This window comes from Rutidosis leptorrhynchoides, chromosome 4, assembly GCF_046630445.1.
Source record: "Rutidosis leptorrhynchoides isolate AG116_Rl617_1_P2 chromosome 4, CSIRO_AGI_Rlap_v1, whole genome shotgun sequence".
NCBI lineage: Eukaryota > Viridiplantae > Streptophyta > Magnoliopsida > Asterales > Asteraceae > Rutidosis > Rutidosis leptorrhynchoides.
The window spans coordinates 487,557,613-487,577,202 of NC_092336.1; the positions used below are offsets into that span (position 1 = coordinate 487,557,613).

Below are 19,590 nucleotides of genomic sequence, written 5' to 3' on the forward strand. Positions count from 1 at the left end.
TCTGCTTTTAATTTTAAAAACTGATCGTGATATTTGCTTTTTATTTTTTTTCTTCATCGTGATATACTTTTTATTTTTTTATTATTTTCTGTTCTTGATTGAATCAATTACATTGCTATAAATGAATCTAATTAAGTTGATAAGTGATACATTATGATTTTACACTATTCATTATCAATTACAATGATCAAATAAAACCTTCTGTATTAAAAATTAAACAGAAATATAATTTTTTTCTCGACCTCTGTTCTTGATAAAAAAAAATTCAAAACCTCGATTTCGTTTTAAATTTAAAAATCTGTAAATGCAGTTTGGTTAGTAATCTCATACTCAAACTATGTACAAAGTTTCAAAACCCAATTTTCTATATCGAATTCAAATTTTGGAGTCAAACATTATATTTCAAAAGTCAACTGATTGTTCTTCGTGAAAATTAGAATCAGTGTTGATGTTTCAGATTAAATTGGAGGTTCCTAAAGTTTCTAGGAACTATTTACAACCTATTTCATGTTTTAATCGTAAGCTAAAACATTCTAGATTTCAAAATCAAGTATTGAGTTTAATTTTTTCTTTCTTTCTTCGTGACAGCCACTGCTGCTGTTGTTTTATTTTTATTTTTTTATTTTTTTATCAATTCATCAAAAAGGATATAGTTGGTTCTGTTTTAATTCAAAAATTCAATAGTTAATTCGTTGGTATGATTTATGGTTGATTTTGATTCTTGGCCGATTGAATTGAAACAAAGAAGAAGAAATAAAACACAGGAATTTTCGGCTTAAATAAATTTAGTTTGGAATATTAATCAGAAAAACTGATATGGAGTAATGGTTAAGGGTGTTAGCGGGTTGGCGTGAGGTCTCGGGTTCGAACCCGGTTCATGGCATTTTTTTGTAGAAGTCTTATAAGGTAGTTTTTATTATTATTATTATTATTATTATTATTATTATTATTATTATTATTATTATTATTATTATTATTATTATTATTATTATTATTATTATTATTACTACTACTACTACTACTACTATTAACATCATTAAAAGCATTATTGTTAATATCATTAAAGTTATTATTAGTAATATCAATATGATTAAAATTATTATTATTATCATTATTGTTATTACTAGTATTAGTATTATTAATAACATGATTTTCAAAACTATTATTATCATAATTATTATTATTATCATTATCATTATTATCAATACTAGAATTATAATAACTATATGTTTATCATTATCATCATTATTAATATTATTACTACTACTGTTAATATTATTATTATGATAACAACTATTATTTCTTACAAATACCATAATATTACCTATTATTATATTTTAATATTATATTAATTATATTTACATTATATTATACATATAAATATATTAATGAAAGACTTACTATATTAATGAACTAATGATGAAAATGAGTTAACATATATTTAAAATATATATATATATATATATATATATATATATATATATATATATATATATATATATATATATATATATGTATGTATATATATATATATATATATATATATATATATATATATATATATATATATATATAATATAATTATATCACTAATAATTATATACAAGTTTATTTGATTACAATTTATATGTTTTAATATATATAAAACTGATATAGGTTCGTGAATCCGAAGATAACTCTGCACTTGTGCAGTGCCAACATATACATATTTACTACAAACTATCGTATCGTATTGTGAGTTCATCTGCTCCCTTTTTATATATATTTTTGGGCTGAGAATACATGCACAACTTTTATAACTGTTTTACACGTTAGACACAAGTACTCAAACTTTTATGCTATATACGTGCTTTGGCATGCTAAATCCCTGTCGTAATATCATTAATTGCTGAGGTATAAGATGCAAGCTTAGTTATTGTGAGTAGCGCTACTGTGAGTGACGTCTCTGTCCATTTGACCGTTGGTCTTTGGATACATAATAATGATTCAACGACACTGACAGTACAAGGTGTCACGGGGTAACTTTTGTTTAGTCGCGATATTACAAACAACAACTCTTTCGATTGATATATTTGGTATCAATCAACTTTAAACTGAAATCTTGTGGTCTAATGCTATACTGAACTATTGATTTATGATAAACCTATGAACTCACTCAACCTCGTGTTGACTTTTTAAGCATATTTATTCTCAGGTACTTAAATATTGCTTTCGCTGTATATCTGCTGCTTTGATGATGATTGCTTGCTATGCTTGGAGTCTTCATTACATATCATATCAATTAAAGACATTTAATGCGTTGTTTATTAAATACAATGTAATCTATTTAACTTCCGCTGCAATACTCAATAAAAACGTCTCATATAGAGTCGTTCTCGTTTATACAACTGTGATTTGATATAATTAGTCATAAATACCCAGGCCCTATTTGGGGGTGTGACAGTAGAGCTTATTATATTTTATAATATCTACTTTGTTTGATAAGTTAATATGAGAAGCTTATTTTGAAGAGCTTATGATTTTCATTAGTTCTATTTTTTATGTCTACCAAACGAAACTTATGATTTGAAGCCTATTAAAATCATAAGCTCAAGCTCATATAAGTTCCCATAAGCTTCAAGAAAAGGGTGCGTCAAACACACTCTAAATAAAGTTTATGATTTGAAGCTTATTACAAATTATAAACTCAAACTCCTATAGGTTGTGCACGCCAAGCACAACCTATATCTATTCTAATTACAAAAGTTTAGAAGTTACTGTTTGCACTGGCCTATGGTGTAATATTACACTTTCACATTTTATTTTAATGTATTCTAATCCTGGTATTCGACTTTTGATCGGATATATAATTATGATATTCGAGCCCATTATCACACTTACAAAAAGTAGACAAAACTACAAAATTTTGGTCGAAAACGTGCGTCAAAAATCGCGAGTTGAAAATGTTGGTCGATGAAAGACTTGACATGTTATGCGAAGTTGACGCTTAACTGAAAAAGTTAACAAAAGTTAACGACACTCCTGTATTTGATTAACTTTTGAAAAAATACTCATTTTTATATCCGAATGAAATAGATTACCTAGAATAAGAAAACATGAAAAATAGGTCCCTTTTTGTAATTTATCCTTAAAATAAAGATTAACGTGATCACGCAATAATGTCATATTCTATTAATTTATAAACACCCAATAACCTTATTACCAATTTTCATATGGGGAACTTAAAAACTTAATTGTAAATTGATGTTATCGCCTACCTCACGTGAAAAAAATTATTGTATTAAGTTTCATTAAAAAGCGTTTCCACGGGATAAAACCTCTTTAGAGAATATAAGGTTTTCATGAGGCTGATCTTGAGCCGCCATCCAAGCACGAATACCTTTGTTTAAAAGAATTTTTTTGGTGTAGAAAGTCTTAAATTCAAGATCTTTCGCGGCGCGAATTTCTCGAGAAACGAAGTCATAGGCACGTAGGTTCAAAGCTAGACCGACTACTCCAAGAGCACTCATTCATAAACCAGTTACTGGTACAAATAACATTAATAAATGTAACTAACGTTTATTAGAAAAAGCTAACCCCAAAGATTTGGAACCAAAAACGATTAGCAGTGACCATTGATAACGAATCTATAATCGTAATTCAATGGGGTTCTAATTTTTTTTTCCCAATAACTTAAACCAAAAATTAAATGTGTAGATCCGGGTTGGTCATTACAAACATCATCAAATAATAACTATATTATGCTCCCTACATTTCATATTTATCGTCGAGTATTTCTTTTTTCGGATATTTCAATTTCATTGTCTTATTTCATAAATAGGTAAGATTAAAGAAATTAAGTTCATAAATATCTCTAATGTATGTATGTAAAATAAAAAATAATAGTAAGAGGTAAAACTATAAAATAAAGAAAAAATACAATGTGATTATGATATTTCAAACATTGTGTGATTTTTGTGAGAAGATAATCAATATGGGACAGAGTGAGTATAAATCAACAATTTTGTCAAGTATATAAGTAAACTAGAAAAAAGAAACTAACTAATAACTATCCACATAACTCACATTCCAAAAGAATAACTCATAAATTGAGATTATGAGTTGCAAAATTAAACTAAAATTATGGAGAAGGAACCATACTATATATATGAATGACTAATTATAATTGTAATTTTAATTTGTCAAGAATTGAAGAATAAAAGCGTAATTAGGTATTGTGTTGAACAAAAGCGTAACAGAGTGTGTTTCTATTAACGTTTATGAGAAAACCAAGAAAAAGAGTTCACTTTTTCTTTATACATTTTTTATATATTTATTAGCAACTAATACTATAAAATGATAAGTGGACTAATTTTAAATATTTAATGACCCGTACTATAATACTATAAAATTATAAACTAAAAAAAATTCATGGAGTCCTACAATTATATTTACTCCTGTAAAATTTTTAATGATCGTCCGTATAAAGCTTCCCGTAACTACTAGTGTCACAGGACCCACCGATATACGAGTACGTTATATATTTAACTCCATATCGATATCGAAAGTTTTAAATTTATTGAGGCATTCAAACCTCACTTAAGTCATTGAATTGTAAACATTCCTTGATTTTGATATGTATGATTGTTGTTTGTCAATCGATTTGTTGAAGTCTTCCTAGTTTTATATATAAATAGTTCTTGTTTTTTCAGAATTTTTTTTTTTTTTTTTTTTTTTTTTTTGACAATCTATAAAGAATTGTGCAAAGCAAGTAGTGACCTACTGACCTGAGAGGGTAGACTTGTCAATAAACGAACAATTATTAAATAAAGAAAGAAGAAAAAGTCATTTATACCCTTGTAGGGTAGCCCTAGAAGTAGCCGTTATATTTCATTTCTCTTATTAATTTCTTCTTTTACCTCCACCCACTTCCAAATATCGCCGGTACATGTTGCTCGCCGGAGATCATATCTCCGATCAACATCGAAACAACTCAACCATGCCTCCAAACGTTTCAAATCTCTCCGATATGAGCACCGGAATTATCAACGTCAAGTCTCCGAAACCGTTCACTATTAAGAAACAAAAACGACCGCCGATGATCGAAATCCCTAACCTACTTCAACCAATCGAATTCAAATCGAAAAACATCGAATCAAAATCCGACGTCGTTTCGTCATCTACCGGATTCGGTGTCGCCGTTTGTTCTGTTAAAGGAAGGAAATCATTCATGGAAGACGCTCACACAATTGTTTCTACTTCTTCCGAAAAGGTACATTTTTAATTTCATATTTTAACATCTTTTTAATTGTTAATTTTTCGTAAAATTCTGCTAACCGACAATGTTAATTGCTTACATTATATTGTATGGTAGTAACTACTGAGCATATGCTTTACAATGGCGAGTTAATTGATTAATTTTGGTTGCTTAAATTAGGGATTTTTTGGGGTATATGATGGACATGGAGGAAGTAAGGCTGCCGATTTTGTAGCGAAGAATTTGCATTCGAATGTTTTCGAGATGATGGAGAAGTGCAGTGAGAATACATCAATTGAGGAAGCTGTTAAAGCTGCATTTGTGAAAACAGATGATGAATTCCTCAAACAGGTTAGAATCATCGGTTTCGTATATATTAAAGTTTATCAGAATTATATTTTACAGCATCATTATCACAACTTTGTATTACAAATGTGTATCCGAACATGATCTAATATTATACGTACAATCAGGTTGGGCCGTCCTAATATTGTAATATTATACACCTTGTGTTTTTGATTATTAGAAACTGAACAGTGAAGATGTAAATGTAAAAAAAAAATAAAAAATCATGGACTTGATATGTGTTGTGGTCAAAATCATACACCTGTTTGTAAACAGTAAAATGCGCATTTTACGCTTATAATGAAGTACTTACAATTGCAGAAACATACATTAATGAAGCTGTGTAACTGAGGGTAGAATATTTGGTAAGTTAGTTTGGAACTGGAAATTATTTTTTAAGACAAAAATGGTTTGGTGTGAAAGTGAAGACCGGGTACGCTACTTAAAAAATTGAATCATTCCTTTTACACTTTGATCATTTTCTTATGCATGTGTTAAAGAATTTTTCTTGTTAATTAAAGGTAGATTGTGTACAGACATCAGATTGTTGACTGTGACAACATTGTCAAGTAATTGCTTAACTACACTTTGACTCGTTCTTATAAGCTCTACTACTAGTATTTATATTCATATTTATTTAAGTTGAAGTTTAGTTAAGAGTTCACATATATGTTTACTTCTTCAAGATCTAGACTTGGTAATAGTGTACAATTATAAAGTCAAATACCAAAGGCCCAAAGGGTAAAATAGACATTTTTAAAAAAATTTAAGTTTGTGAATTGGGTAGAAATTGTCATTTACATGTCTAGTGATTAACACTTGTATGTCTGTACTTTATCTCTTAAAGAACACTTATAATTGCAAAAATGTCACTGGAATTGTGTCCGATTATTTACAAAGCCACATAGAATGTTAAAAAAAGCTAATGATGTGATACTTATATCGTAAGTAGGTAAACCAATATCGAAAATAACTATGCATAATCATATTTATAACTGAATGACGATGATTAACAGGGAGTAGAAAGTGGTGCTTGCTGTGTTACTGCTCTTATTAAAGATAAAGAGCTTGTTATATCGAACTTAGGTGATTGCAGAGCTGTTCTTTCCAGAAATGGAAAGGCTGATGCTTTAACTAAAGATCACAAAGCATCGAATGAAGATGAACGTAAAAGGATAGAAGATAAGGTACAGTTGTATTAGTATGAGTAGTATAGGTGGAAAATTTAATCCATATACTTGTCAATCTGTCGATATGGTTTGTCATTTCAATCGAATGGGTCAAACAAGACAGTTCAAAAATATTAAGATAATAATCAAAATGGGTTGAAAGTTACAATTAGCTCAATTTGAATGCATACAACGTCCTATAAATCATTCTATCTAAAGACTTGTTTTTTACGTTCAAAAAGCTTAGTTATAAAAGTGGACAACAACATTGTTGTTTTGATCTGACTCGGGCCATTTTGACCTATACTGGTTTAAGTTAAATGAGTCAGATTTTTTTCATTTAAGCATTTCAGATTTTAGTTTCCATTCACTTTTCAGTTTCCCGTTTCAGTTTCACATTTCATTTTTCAGTTTCGCGAAACTGAAAATTGAAACTCGAATATGAAAACTGAAAACTAAAACGCTAAACTGAGAAAAAAAATCTGACCCATTTGACCCTTTTAAAAAATCGTGTTTCTACTTTTCTCATTTCAGTTTTAAACTGACCCGTTTGACCCGTTCCCGTTAACTAACCCGACCCATTTGGACCCGTTTAAAAATCTGACCCATTTCAACCAAAACCCGTTTTTACCCGTTACCCAAACCAACCCAACCTGACCCGTTTGCCAGTTATATCTTTTTAACCATTAAACCAAGTTTGTTTTGATCTGTTACTCCATCTGGCCATCTTGCCACCTCTAATGAGTATCGTTTTCTTGAAAAAACAATCAAATGGAAATTGTTTGTGTGTGATTCAGGGTGGATATGTAGAACTTCATCGAGGGACTTGGAGGGTTCATGGTGTGCTCGCTGTCTCAAGAAGCATAGGCGATGCTCACTTAAAAGATTGGGTGTTAGGTGAACCTGAAACCAAGACCTTACCACTCACAGATGACGTTGAGTATTTAGTTTTGGCTTCTGATGGACTTTGGGATGAGGTAAGCATTACATCATTCATTCTTTTGTTGTACATATTCTATCATAGCTTGACTTTTGAGGTCAAAGAAACTAATATTACTGGAAAACTATGATAACTTCTAGTTTACAGGAATTGTGTAAATTGTATATTATGAGGCAATGTCTCCGAATATGGATTGATAAGTTAACAGGTTTGACTTCAAATGTTGTCAGGTTGGAAAGCAAGAAGCTATCGATGTGGTGACCCGGTGCATGGCATCACCAAAACAGAATAAAGTTTGTCAGGTCAAGCAACTGAAAAGGAGAGTAAACAATAATTGGAATGAAAGTGAAAATGATGAACCTCAACGCAAGGCTAAACGGGTTTCATTTGAGAACCACACAAAGTTAAGGACACAGAACCATGACCAGAATCAAAACCAGAACCATGACCAGGATCAAAACCAGAGCAAGGACCATGGGTTGACACCTGATGGGCTTGTAGAGGCTTGCAAGGAGCTTGTGAACCTTGCTGTAACTAGAGGTAGTTTAGATGACATTACAGTAATGATAGTTGACCTGCAAGCTTTTCGATAGAACTTTTGATTGCGTTGAATGACTTGTAAATTGTACATTTTGAGGTTTGATGGGTATTTTTTTGTTCTTCCGATCTTCTTTTATCTAGTAGCTTTTTATTTGACTGTGTTTTTAAAAAAGATGATAGCTAAATTATAAACAATCAACAAAAACCTAAGATAGAAGTGTATAATAATACTGATAAACTATTAATCAACATGGAATGAACAAAAATCATCTTCAAACCTTGCTAATTATGTTATATCTAGAATAACTTCAAACAAAACTCCATCTTAATGTTCTTTATGGTTCTTTAAAGCAAGCCAATCCTAGTGGTATTGGCGGGTCGGAGTATGACCCGTTTACAATCTGATCAAAAATCCATTTATTGGCTGCTTGAGTGTAGTGCACTCCATCCCAATTAATCATCACCGTTGGATCTTCACATGCCTTAGCCACTAGGATATCTTTCCCATTGACTTTGACTTTTCCACCACAACCAACATGCAAATTGAAGTTGTATTTTCCTCCATGACCACAACATGCCCTCAGTGGATGCTTAAAACCTACATATTAAGCAAACGTACAAATCTTTTAAGCACACAATATCCATTTGCCTTAACTTTTATTCAATTAATACATTTATAGTTTAAAACATAATATATGTCAAAGACATGCCAAAATATGCCAAAGACATGCCATTGGCAGTGGTGTAATATGTTTTATACTCGTAGTACCATTTAGCATATGTAATATGTTTTTTGTCCAAGCCCATATCTATTGTGAAATTGTACGGAGTATTAGTTTGCATAATATCCTAAAACCGAAATACTCACCATGTCGAGTGGCTTGGGTGATGAGTTCATACTTGACCGAATAGACATCAACATAGGTGAATGCTGCCTCGGGTAGTTCCTCTCGAAGTTGGTTCACGGTTTCCTTTAATCGACTGTTAAAATACTGAGCGAGTTCGTTGAACGGGCCCACACATCCGTATTTGTCCACTTGTCCAGCAGTGATTGGTTGACGGTCCATAACATAAGGTAGACATCCAAATGGACCCGTATTGTGTATCCAATACGATCTTCCTCCTTTATCATATATTCCCTGTACCAACAAACACCAAATTCATTAAGATGTTACAAAACATATATTACCGAAAGAACACCAAATTCAATGTCACTAGTTAAATGTGCTCACAAACTTATTTTTCAATATTAATTTACAATTTCCCTTTTGAACTTAAGAAAATCATATATACCTAAAATAAAAGCTTTCAATACATGATTAAAAAACTCACCTTGATAACGGTTTTGAGTTGACCTACAATATCAGGGACACTAGCCATAACTTCATCGACGGTCAAGTTTTGGAACAAGCCGGCTGTTAAATCGTTTTGACCGATGTCAAACGTGTACAACGCGTTTGAGAAATCTTCGGTTTTTGGCATTAAGCTCTTAAACACTCCATCACCTACACCAAACTACACACATTATATCAATGTTCATACTTTTACCATCCTAATTAACAGTATTGTTTCTAACAGTTTTTGTTAGATTTAAGATATGTTTGACAAAAATCAGTTTTACAAAATGAAGGACAATTATTTTGGAAACAGATGTCAATTTTAGGCTATTAAATATAGAAAGTTGTAACAAAAGATATGTCACCTTTTTGGGCACGGAAAAATTGGACCCTTGTATGAAAATCATTGAACTGGTACGATTGAACGTTTAAGGAAAATGGACTGAACCCACTTTGTTGTAGGGTTGTATTTTGGGGTCTAATGGTGGAACCGGCTGTAGCGAAGTTGGCTCCATGGGTGAAGTTTGAACCAAGTGAGTCCAGGAACGCACTCAAGAAGGGCAGTCCGAAACTTTGTGCTACAAAATTTGAGCGAAAAATATCAATCAACTTATACATTATATTTCAAGATTTATAAAAACGCAACATGTTCAAATCATATTTAAAAATAATATAAAGAATGATGGATTTAATTGTTAAATAATAATACCTATAAAATCGATTACCAAACGGCCATCGCAGTACCTACCGGCCGGACCATGAAAAAACGACTCTCCGTGTGGAGGTCCGGCCTGTCCAAAGGCAGCCGACAAGCCACCGGTATCGGAATTTGAGTCTCCAAAGTTAAAAACCGCTAGAAAATGACATGGCGATTTACTGATTCTTGCATTCACAACATGGTTTAAGAACAAAAACAATAAAACAGCTTTCACTAGAAATGTTCTTCTACAATGGAGCTCCATAATTAATAGTTTGAGTGTGGTGTGAAAAATGTGAATGAAAAAAGGAGCGGATAATGTGAGTAAAAAAATAAAAAACTGCCCAATACATGTGCAATTGCAACATGGGCTACATGTCGTTACTTGGGTTCGAAAATTACGAAAAGGGTATGACCAAAGTGGGAAAAGTAGTACGGTTAAGGGGTATTAAAGTCTTTTAAACAAGTGTGGTCACCTATAAATAGATTTATTATCTTATATGAAACTGTATCTCAATTCTGTTTGTAAATTGTGATTCTAATTATCTTTAAGGAATCTTGTATTTGTTTCTTAGGGAAAATAATATTGATAAAGTTTATTGGATTTTTGCTTGGCACTCAAAATGGTTAACTTATGGTAGGCCAAGGTGGGACCACTTTACGAGTGAAATTATTGAGTTGTGTGATTGGATAAAGCCCTCTTGAATGACTACTGTATACTAAAAATAAAAATAAAAATATTCTATAATTAATAATTTAATAGGGAGTAATACAGATAATAAGAAATTTTGATACATATCAATGTGATAAGTCGTTATAACAAGATTTAGTATTGTGGGTTTAATTTTGACAGTTAATATTGTGGGTTTATTAAGTTTATATCATTATCATTATACTATATGATATGATCACTTAATAAAAGTAGCAATGAAGAAAAATTAAGAAGAAAAAAATATACTTGAGTATCAATATTCTAAAATTCTTTTATAACATTTACAAACAAACAAAATGAATTATGTCTTGAGTATCTTTTTTGAATTATTACTATTCAGCTGACAAAAAAAGCAAACATGACTCTGTGGCCCAATGGATAAGGCGCTGGTCTACGAAACCAGAGATTCTGGGTTCGATCCCCAGCAGAGTCGTTTTTATCTGTTTTAATAAATGTTAAAAGTTTTTTTTTTTTATTTTACAAACTAATCCTGTGGACTTGGAATTAGATGAAAACAGGACTGTTGAGATATTTTACTTTTTCTAACCATATTTGATGCAAGTTATTTATAGAAATTTCTCCGTATATATTTTGGACAAAAAAGTGTTTTAGATCAACCAAAAAGTGAAACTGTTAGCACTTGGCAGAAACACTTGCATTGCATCAAGACACATATAGTTAAAGATCAAGACACATGTTTACCATATATGTTTGCTTCACTTATGAGAGAATATTTGAGAAAATGTCAACATACATAAACGATGCTTCTTGAAGTTGTGTTCTCAGTTGCTATACCTTATCTTTAAGCTGTATGTTAAAGTCTTGCGCCGATTCATTATTTGAGTTCACACATCCAATCTGGTCTTTATTGTTTGGAGGTGATGGATTATTATTCAAGACGAAATCTGGTAGGCACGGTACTGGACCTGTATGGTGAATCCTAAATGTTATTGCTCCTCCTTGGTAAAGTTTCTATAACAAAATTACAGAAAATGGCAAAGAAGCTGAAACATTTGTGTACTTAATGTTCCCAAATAGATAAACCACAGGTGGCTATGTCAACCCACTTATTATAAAGCAGATCAACGTGGGTATCATTTTATGGATAAAGGATCAAACGCGTAAAATCTAGACCTTCAGCTACAAAAGGAATGGGTCACTACAAAGTCCCCATAAACCAAAAAGTACCGTCTAATCTAAAATTTAACTACTGTATTTAAACAAAGGATTTATATATTTGAACATGGACACCAAAATGTTATTACCCATATTATTTTGCTACTCGGTGTTATTTTGTTTTTGTAGGTCACTAAATTTTTCCCCTTTGCGTTTTATTTGATTTGTTTAAACCTAATCGTGTGGCTCATTTCAAATCGGAAAACCCTAGAAACTCAATTCACTTCAGTCGTCCACCTTTTATCATTGTTCTCTCATAATGTCAAAAACAATATCACCTCTCAATGCTCTACTACACCCAATGAAATGTCAAGCAACAGATAAATATTAGATTATGAGACAAGATAACAACACATTACAATAGATAAATATGATATGATTAAATAGAAACAGTTACTAAGTTCTCACTGACTGTACTTCATCCAAACCCAATTCCAGAAGTAATTTAGATGAAGAAATAAACAGTTAATATCCAATGATCCCATTCGAGATGTACAATCAAAATTTAGAGTGTTTGGGTTGACAAATTAATAAGACAACCAACCTATGTCCCATTAGATAGATAGAAGACCAAATTAGAGAAGAAGCTTTACACAGACAAAGGCAACAACTGGAACTGGATTATCAAACATTTCTTCTTTTTTTCCCTTCATTCTAATCCTCAACACAAACTGCATATGGAAACAAAAAAAAAATTTATTTTCCTCGTCTACTTGTCTTTCACTCTCACCATCTTTCCTTCGAGTTTGACCTGCCATAAAAAACAATCAAATTATTAGATTCACAACATGGATCAATGGTGTAAGCAATCACATCAAAATAAAGTCATAACGGATGTTACTATCTTGTAAATTTTAGCATTTACTCTAGAATGATTTAAGTACAAACACATGTAATGTAACAGGATCGCTAATGTAACAGGATCGCTTGATATCTGGAGGCCTTTTGATAACGTTGGTTGATACGGTTGTTGTTTCATCTTTAAAGAGTCAAATAACTTTGAAGGAAAGCAAAAAAGGTCCCCCAAAGTGCATTTTCAATGCAGTTGGAATCAGAAAACATGTTAGTTTCATCTCTTCGAGTAACTTTATTAAGAACTTATTATTCAAGTAATAAAACTTTGGAACACTGATGGACTAACTACTACATAAGTTTAAGAATATTGAAAAAAATTAGTGTTATGGATACCCAAACTGGGGGCAGAATAGTTACTAGCTATAAAAATTCAATCTGCCAGTTTTGTTAAACAAATGTAATTATACAATGCACAATCCAGCCTAGGTGCTTACGAAAGTAATATACGAGAACCACAAACACGAAACATAACTTAGAGAAAATTCGAATCCGAAAAAGTTCAGTATCAGGCATGACAAATAACTATTTGTATTTCCAACATATACATATATAGAATTTCAGAATACATACCTGCCGGGTTCTCTGTTCCCCATATATCCTCTATCCATTCCACCACCAAACCCTCTCTTGTCATCACCTGGTGGTCCAGTCCTCATCCAGGGATCTCCACGGGACCGAGGCCTGTCTGAAAAGTCAAAATTTCTGGACCCATCAAACGAGCCAGATTGAGAAGGTGGTCTTTCTGGATAGGCAGGCCCCATTCTTCCAGCACCAGAACCCGGTCTTTCTTGATAGCCAGACCCCAGTCTTCCTGCACCAGAACCCGGTCTTTCTTGATAGCCAGGGCCCACTCTTCCAGCTCCAGAACCTGGTCTTTCTTGATAGCCAGGGCCCACTCTTCCAGCTCCAGAACCCGGTCTTTCAGTGGATTTTTGAACAAAACGAAGTTTATCATCAAGATCACGGCTTAATTTTTCCAGCTCCGTTTCTTTCTCAATTATTGCATCATGTATATTAGTCTGATTCTCGTTAGATTGTTTCTCAAACTCCTTTTTCAAATTATATATTTCTTCTTTCAAATGCTTTTCTTCATCTGTTTCAGGCCTGAAAAATCAAATCCCTTTAGGCATCTATATACTTTTAACCATATGAATAACTATTTCAAAGGTAAAAAATCAAGAAAACGGAAATGTATCTAATAAGAGCATCTCCAATGGTAGCTTAATATGTTACAAATGGCAATACAAAATAGTTTCTCCCCTTGGAGTTGAAGCCTTCTGGGCAATCGGTAGAGAAGCATAAAGTCATTGGCGAAAATAAACGCTCTGCCTTCTTTACCTATGCATTTCTTTCGAAGATCTTTCTATAACTAGTTCCTATGGAGTGAAGCGTTTTATACAAATACTTTGGAAAAAGCTTTACCATCAGAGATGCTCTAAATATAAAAAAAGGGTAACAGTTCTTTTGTTAATTCTTCAGATGAAATTAAAAATACTGGAATGTATTGATTGACAGATAAGCTTCTTCTACGTTTCGTTATCTTTGACAACTGACAGCCAGGAGGTTAAAGCACAAACTGACACTTATATATAAGAAGATTTTGTGTTTCTAGTGAGTCCAAGTAAAGAGCTCATCTTGTTCTGGGAGTCGATCAGCAACATTAGAAGGTCAAAGGAAAAAGAACAAAGACAAACATTTCACCATAAAACTATGATATAACAATTAAACAAAAAAACTCAGGTTATACATGAGACCATTTGACAACAAATCCCTCCATATCAAATGCAAGGTTCTACATAGAAATAAAACCTAAGCAGACAGTAATGTCCAGTTGAGTTTCGATCATGACACTCATATTAAGGTGATTTAGATTACAGAAATAAACTTTTGAAGATAACACTTTACTCGAATAAACCTAATTATCCTTCCCAAAACTTGAAATGCGACATTGTAACTACACATATAGCATGAACTCTTCTTAATTCTTTTTACTTAATTAAAATTAAAAATAATAATATTAATAAAGAGTCTTGGTTTCAAGAAGCAACATTCTACTCTACATATAACATGCAAATCCCAGTTATATTCAATTATAACATCCTTCCTGATAAAAAAATAAAAAAAATAAAAAAAATAAAAAATAAAAAATAAAATGTGTATAAATAAGTAACCATCTATTTGGAAAACGAGCCTATGGCACCAGCCAGCTTCCAGGCAGGGCAGTTATAGGAATATGTGCAAACGAACAGGGCTCAAAAATTTTAGAGGGCCCAAAATAGGGAGGGACGACTTCCTCTACCTGGGGACCGATAGGTATCCTGGGTAGAAGAATGACTTCCCTTTTACTTTAGGGTAGAGGAAAGGACTGCCTACATCTAACCTCCCCCATACTCCACTTTAGTGGAATTGCGTATTGTTGTTGTTGTTGTTGTTATATATTAATCTATTGGGTTAAAGTCAAAAATAGGCTACAAACTTACACAAATGTACCGATGTCGCCCACAAACGCATTTCCGTCCTACTGTCGCCTACAAACTTATAAAAATGTGCTAATATAAACAAAATACTTTTTTTAACCGTCAATAAAAATGGTTGATACGTGGCTTCTAAGTAGTCATGACACATCGGTGATACATCGAAACAGAACTGAAAGTATATGGGCGACATCGGAACAGAACTGAAAGTATATAGGCGACATCGGAACACAACTGAAAGTATATGGGCGACATCGGGACATATAAAATGAATAAAAAAAGTTAAATAATTAACTTTACCGGTTCAGCAGGTAACTGGTAACAAAATGTTAACATCATCACATTTTTTATAAGTTTGTAGGCGACAGTAGGACGGAAATGAGTTTGTGGGCGACATCGGTACATTTGTGTAAGTTTGTCGCCTATTTTTGGCTTTAACCCTAATCTATTTATTGTAAACATTATACCAACAACTTTGCTTCCAAAAATACGAAGGGGTGGTTTTATTTATATACTCCGTAATAGTTTAAGTATAATAAGATAACAAATATTTAAGAATAAACACTTTGGCACGGTTGTTCTAAGAATTTTTTTTCTATTGATAACCTTTTAGTAGTATTATTTTTTTATTTAGTATTGAAAAATTTAATGTTCATAAATGTATGGAACAAGTAATTCTAGATTAATGGGACGGCCTTGCTTCCAAGTGTTCTAAAAGCATTTAATAAGCTATTTGATATATACAATGTAGCCAGCAAATCTGTTTTCTTGCATATCACTCTAAATCATTGCATATTTGAACATGTTCTATAAGCATCTATCTAAAAACCAAGCTTATGCTTCGAGGCGTTCAAAAAAGCATTTAATAAAATATTTGGCATGTACAATGTAGCCACTAGCCAGAATCTGATTTCTTGTAAATCACTGTAATTCCTAACATAAATAAGCATATTATAAATTTCTATCAGCAATAAAGGCCGTACTGTATAAAAGTGATAAAGGCTTCTATTCATCTACCAGTGAACTTAAACACCACCAATTAAATAAGCAGGTTTCCTTCCCTAAGCAACAAGCATCTAATCCGTATCAGTCATGTACTCGTGTTTATGCGTGAATCACAGTATCAATAAACCATCCCTTTCCTAAAACACCATATCAATTATCATTTTAAGGTTGTAGTCAAACTCCTAAACACTAAGCATTTTGGCAGAAATAATTAGCATAGAATAAAAACAAAGCATAAAGCTGGCTAAAATTCTAAAGCCGTTTCTAGGGAACGAGTCTCATCATTAACCTACTTATATTTTAATATACATAAACAAATATAAATATAATGGTTTCACGCTATGCTCAAATTATGCAGGTTCCATTTCTATATTTGGTACAACCACAAACAAGAATTAGCTTTCCAAAAAGCAACATCAGCACAATTATAATCAGCCAAAGTGAAATAATCTACAATTCAACTAGATGTCAGCAAACGCAAAACACATGATAGAATACAGACCTGCCAAGACGACGTCGCTCCAACTCTAAATCAATCTTTCGATAGTCAACACCTTTCTCTTGAAGCAAAACTTCCCTAGGTTTAGCATCACCAAAAGGATTCACCTTCACTTTCGGTTTCTCTAACCCCTGCAATGCTGCAACACCTGAACCCTGACCCTCAACTGACCTACCACTCTGCGCACTCCCCGGCCTACTGTTTGAATGTGAGCTCGTAGGCCTACTACTAACCTTCTTATGATCAAGTTCCAAATCCACTTTCTTCCAATCCAACCCTTTCTCAGCTAAAATCTCTTCCCTCGGCCTAGCATTCCCAAATGGATTAGGTTTATTACTCTTCACCACAGGCTCATTCACAGAACCTTCACCCTTAGGTGGATCCAACACCAAACGACGCCGTTCCGTCACCGAAGGCTCACGCGGCAAAGCAACCCCCCTGCTCCAACGGTCCTGTTCCGGTCCACCAGAATCGCGAAAACCAAAAGATGAAGATCTGGTAGGTGTAACTACAGGAGTTATAGGTTTCTTATTCACAGTCCAGTTATCAATTTCATCAGCTCTAGAACCAAACGCACCTGGACCAGTGCTACTAAGGCCACTATATCGATTACCTCTAGTGCTAGAACTATCAAACGACGGCGTTTTCTTCGTGTTTGCCCAATTATCAACCTCGTCAGCCCTAGACGGTTGTTGATCAAAATCTGAAACCCTAGAATTCGAACCTCTACGATTCTCATCATCAAAACCACCGTACGATCTCCGATTACTCCCCCACGCACCGTCACCATCTCCGTCTCTATTCCTCGGACCTCCGCCACTCCGACCACCGCCGTACGACGAAAAACCGCCTCCTAACCTCCCATACTGCATTTCCTCCGCCGAACGTTCCTTCGGTCCCGTCGGAAGACGCATCATCTCTTCCGGCGTCAATCCTTTATATCCCCCGGTGCCGGTGCTGGCCATCGTGAATTCCTGTAAGGTCATTTTTGTCTTTTTCTTACCTTTGTTAGTGTTAACCGCTTCTCTCAAGCTCGGATAACTTTGTGGCGGAGCTGCGGCAGCTGCAGCCGCCGCGGCAGCCTCTTGTTCCTTCTCTTCGGCTTCGGCTCGCTCGGCTTCAGCCGCCCACGCGCCGATATTCCCCCATGTTTTAGACATTGTAGATCTGTAACAGATCTCAGAATAAACTAACTTCTAAAAACTAACTTACGGTAAATAGTAACTACCGTTAGCTCCGGCGTACGGCGGAGATGAACGGTTGGTGGTGGTTGTGAAAATGGAATAGTATGTATTTTTATTTTATATTTTTATGTAATGTAATGTAATGTATATAACAAGTATAACAGCTACCCCGTATGTTGCTAAAATGCAGTTTCTGGGTGTTTGTAGAGAGAGAAAGTGAGAAGTTAGAGAAAAATATGTTGGGTCTTATTAACGCGCGTATTAGAAGCGTGAATAGAACGTACCAATATGTGAGTTCTGAGACACGATGGTAGTCACATACATGTAAGTGTGAGAGTGGGTGTGTGAAGTTGGTGATTTGGCCGATGTGGCAGTTTTTTATTTGTGAGACGTGGGTGCAAAGCTTATATATTGTGTATGAAATGAAAAGCATCAACGTTAAGCAACAAGAGCCAGGAGGGGCTGAATTTGAGTGAAATACATATCTAGTCCCTACACATTACTGTTTTTTTATTCTTTTTAAATTCACATCTCTATTTCTCTTATTAACTTCAGGCCGGATATTAAGACATGCAAGTAGGGATGACAAAAAGATTCGTACCAATAAGTAAACCTGAAATTCAACATTTATGGGTCGGGTTTTGATTTGGGTATTCGGGTTTTGGCTGGGTATAGGGATGGTTTTAATATTTTTTGCGCGTTCAGGTATGAGAATGGGTTTGAATACAAATCCTCATACCCAACCAGTATACCTAGTCCGTATACCCATATACCTGACCAGAAGAGGATTTCAATTTTATTAATAACAATAATAAAATTTAATAATGATAATATAAGCTACAATGATAATGATATTGTATATTGTATTATCGTTAAATATTACTCTAATTTATAGCAATAATGAAATAAAAATTGTAGTAGGTGAATAGTGAATGAGAAAGGGTAACAACAAGAATATTCGATACCCGTGACAATTAGTGAGAAAATGGGACCCGACGGGTATGGGTCCGACTTTGAGACACGGTTTCTCAATCGAGTTCGGGTCTGGAAGTACTAGACCCGGACCAAACCCGAACCCATGTCATCCCTACATGCAAGGTACGCAGTTGTGCAAGGCCTAATATCCAAACAGGTTCAGATATTAAAGCGTGCAAGATGTGCATTCGTACATGCCCAATATCCACAAAGGCCGAAAAAAATATAGTCTGACATTAAATACCTAGATCCATTAATTTGGAATTACGTTTTCTACGACCCCTATTATGATTGATACTTGTACTTATGTCGCTTTTTAGTATTATTTATCTTATTAGGTTGGTCCCAATTGAAATGTCCCGTTCTTATTGATTAAAAACGTTCCATATTAATTGATTTCGTTGCGAGGTTTTGACCTCTATATGAGACGTTTTTCAAAGACTGCA

General features: G+C 33.4%; 3 protein-coding genes and 1 non-coding gene across 4 annotated transcripts; 2 read left to right on the forward strand and 2 right to left on the reverse strand.

Annotated features, from left to right (window-relative positions):
* The first annotated feature begins 4,978 nt into the window (after positions 1 to 4,978).
* On the forward strand, positions 4,979 to 8,293 carry LOC139845362 (probable protein phosphatase 2C 14). Its single transcript, XM_071835625.1, has 6 exons — positions 4,979 to 5,251; positions 5,417 to 5,587; positions 6,598 to 6,768; positions 7,548 to 7,727; positions 7,921 to 8,093; positions 8,157 to 8,293. The coding sequence occupies exons 1-6, from the start codon at positions 4,979 to 4,981 to the stop codon at positions 8,281 to 8,283; spliced, it is 1,095 nt and encodes a 364-aa protein (XP_071691726.1). The 3' UTR covers positions 8,284 to 8,293.
* Positions 8,294 to 8,467: 174 nt separating this feature from the next.
* On the reverse strand, positions 8,468 to 10,680 carry LOC139844636 (GDSL esterase/lipase At3g26430-like). Its single transcript, XM_071834868.1, has 5 exons — positions 10,277 to 10,680; positions 9,933 to 10,145; positions 9,563 to 9,735; positions 9,099 to 9,369; positions 8,468 to 8,828 (listed from the first exon to the last, which is right to left on the reverse strand). The coding sequence occupies exons 1-5, from the start codon at positions 10,527 to 10,529 to the stop codon at positions 8,566 to 8,568; spliced, it is 1,173 nt and encodes a 390-aa protein (XP_071690969.1). The 5' UTR covers positions 10,530 to 10,680; the 3' UTR covers positions 8,468 to 8,565.
* A 656-nt stretch (positions 10,681 to 11,336) lies between these two features.
* TRNAR-ACG (transfer RNA arginine (anticodon ACG)) lies at positions 11,337 to 11,409 on the forward strand. The gene has a single exon. It is a non-coding gene; the product is annotated as a tRNA-Arg (tRNA).
* Positions 11,410 to 12,490: 1,081 nt separating this feature from the next.
* Positions 12,491 to 18,314, reverse strand: LOC139844635 (eukaryotic translation initiation factor 4B2-like). The gene is made up of 3 exons (XM_071834867.1): positions 16,989 to 18,314; positions 13,578 to 14,111; positions 12,491 to 12,903 (listed from the first exon to the last, which is right to left on the reverse strand). Exons 1-3 carry the CDS (start codon positions 18,143 to 18,145, stop codon positions 12,879 to 12,881), a joined length of 1,716 nt encoding a protein of 571 aa, XP_071690968.1. The 5' UTR covers positions 18,146 to 18,314; the 3' UTR covers positions 12,491 to 12,878.
* Positions 18,315 to 19,590: the final 1,276 nt, after the last annotated feature.

Bases quoted from the DNA above. Each gene is read 5' to 3' on its own strand.
- LOC139845362 (XM_071835625.1), top strand. From the start codon at position 4,979: ATGCCTCCAAACGTTTCAAATCTCTCCGATATGAGCACCGGAATTATC. The intron at 5,588-6,597 runs GTTAGAATCATC...GATGATTAACAG, and splicing joins ATGATGAATTCCTCAAACAG to GGAGTAGAAAGTGGTGCTTG. The intron at 7,728-7,920 runs GTAAGCATTACA...AAATGTTGTCAG, and splicing joins CTGATGGACTTTGGGATGAG to GTTGGAAAGCAAGAAGCTAT.
- LOC139844636 (XM_071834868.1), bottom strand. From the start codon at position 10,529: ATGGAGCTCCATTGTAGAAGAACATTTCTAGTGAAAGCTGTTTTATTG. The intron at 9,736-9,932 runs GTGACATATCTT...AGTTTGGTGTAG, and splicing joins ATTTTTCCGTGCCCAAAAAG to GTGATGGAGTGTTTAAGAGC. The intron at 8,829-9,098 runs GTGAGTATTTCG...CTTAATATGTAG, and splicing joins CACCCAAGCCACTCGACATG to GTTTTAAGCATCCACTGAGG.
- LOC139844635 (XM_071834867.1), bottom strand. From the start codon at position 18,145: ATGTCTAAAACATGGGGGAATATCGGCGCGTGGGCGGCTGAAGCCGAG. The intron at 14,112-16,988 runs GTCTGTATTCTA...TTGATTTTTCAG, and splicing joins GAGCGACGTCGTCTTGGCAG to GCCTGAAACAGATGAAGAAA. The intron at 12,904-13,577 runs GTATGTATTCTG...TTTTTATGGCAG, and splicing joins GGGAACAGAGAACCCGGCAG to GTCAAACTCGAAGGAAAGAT.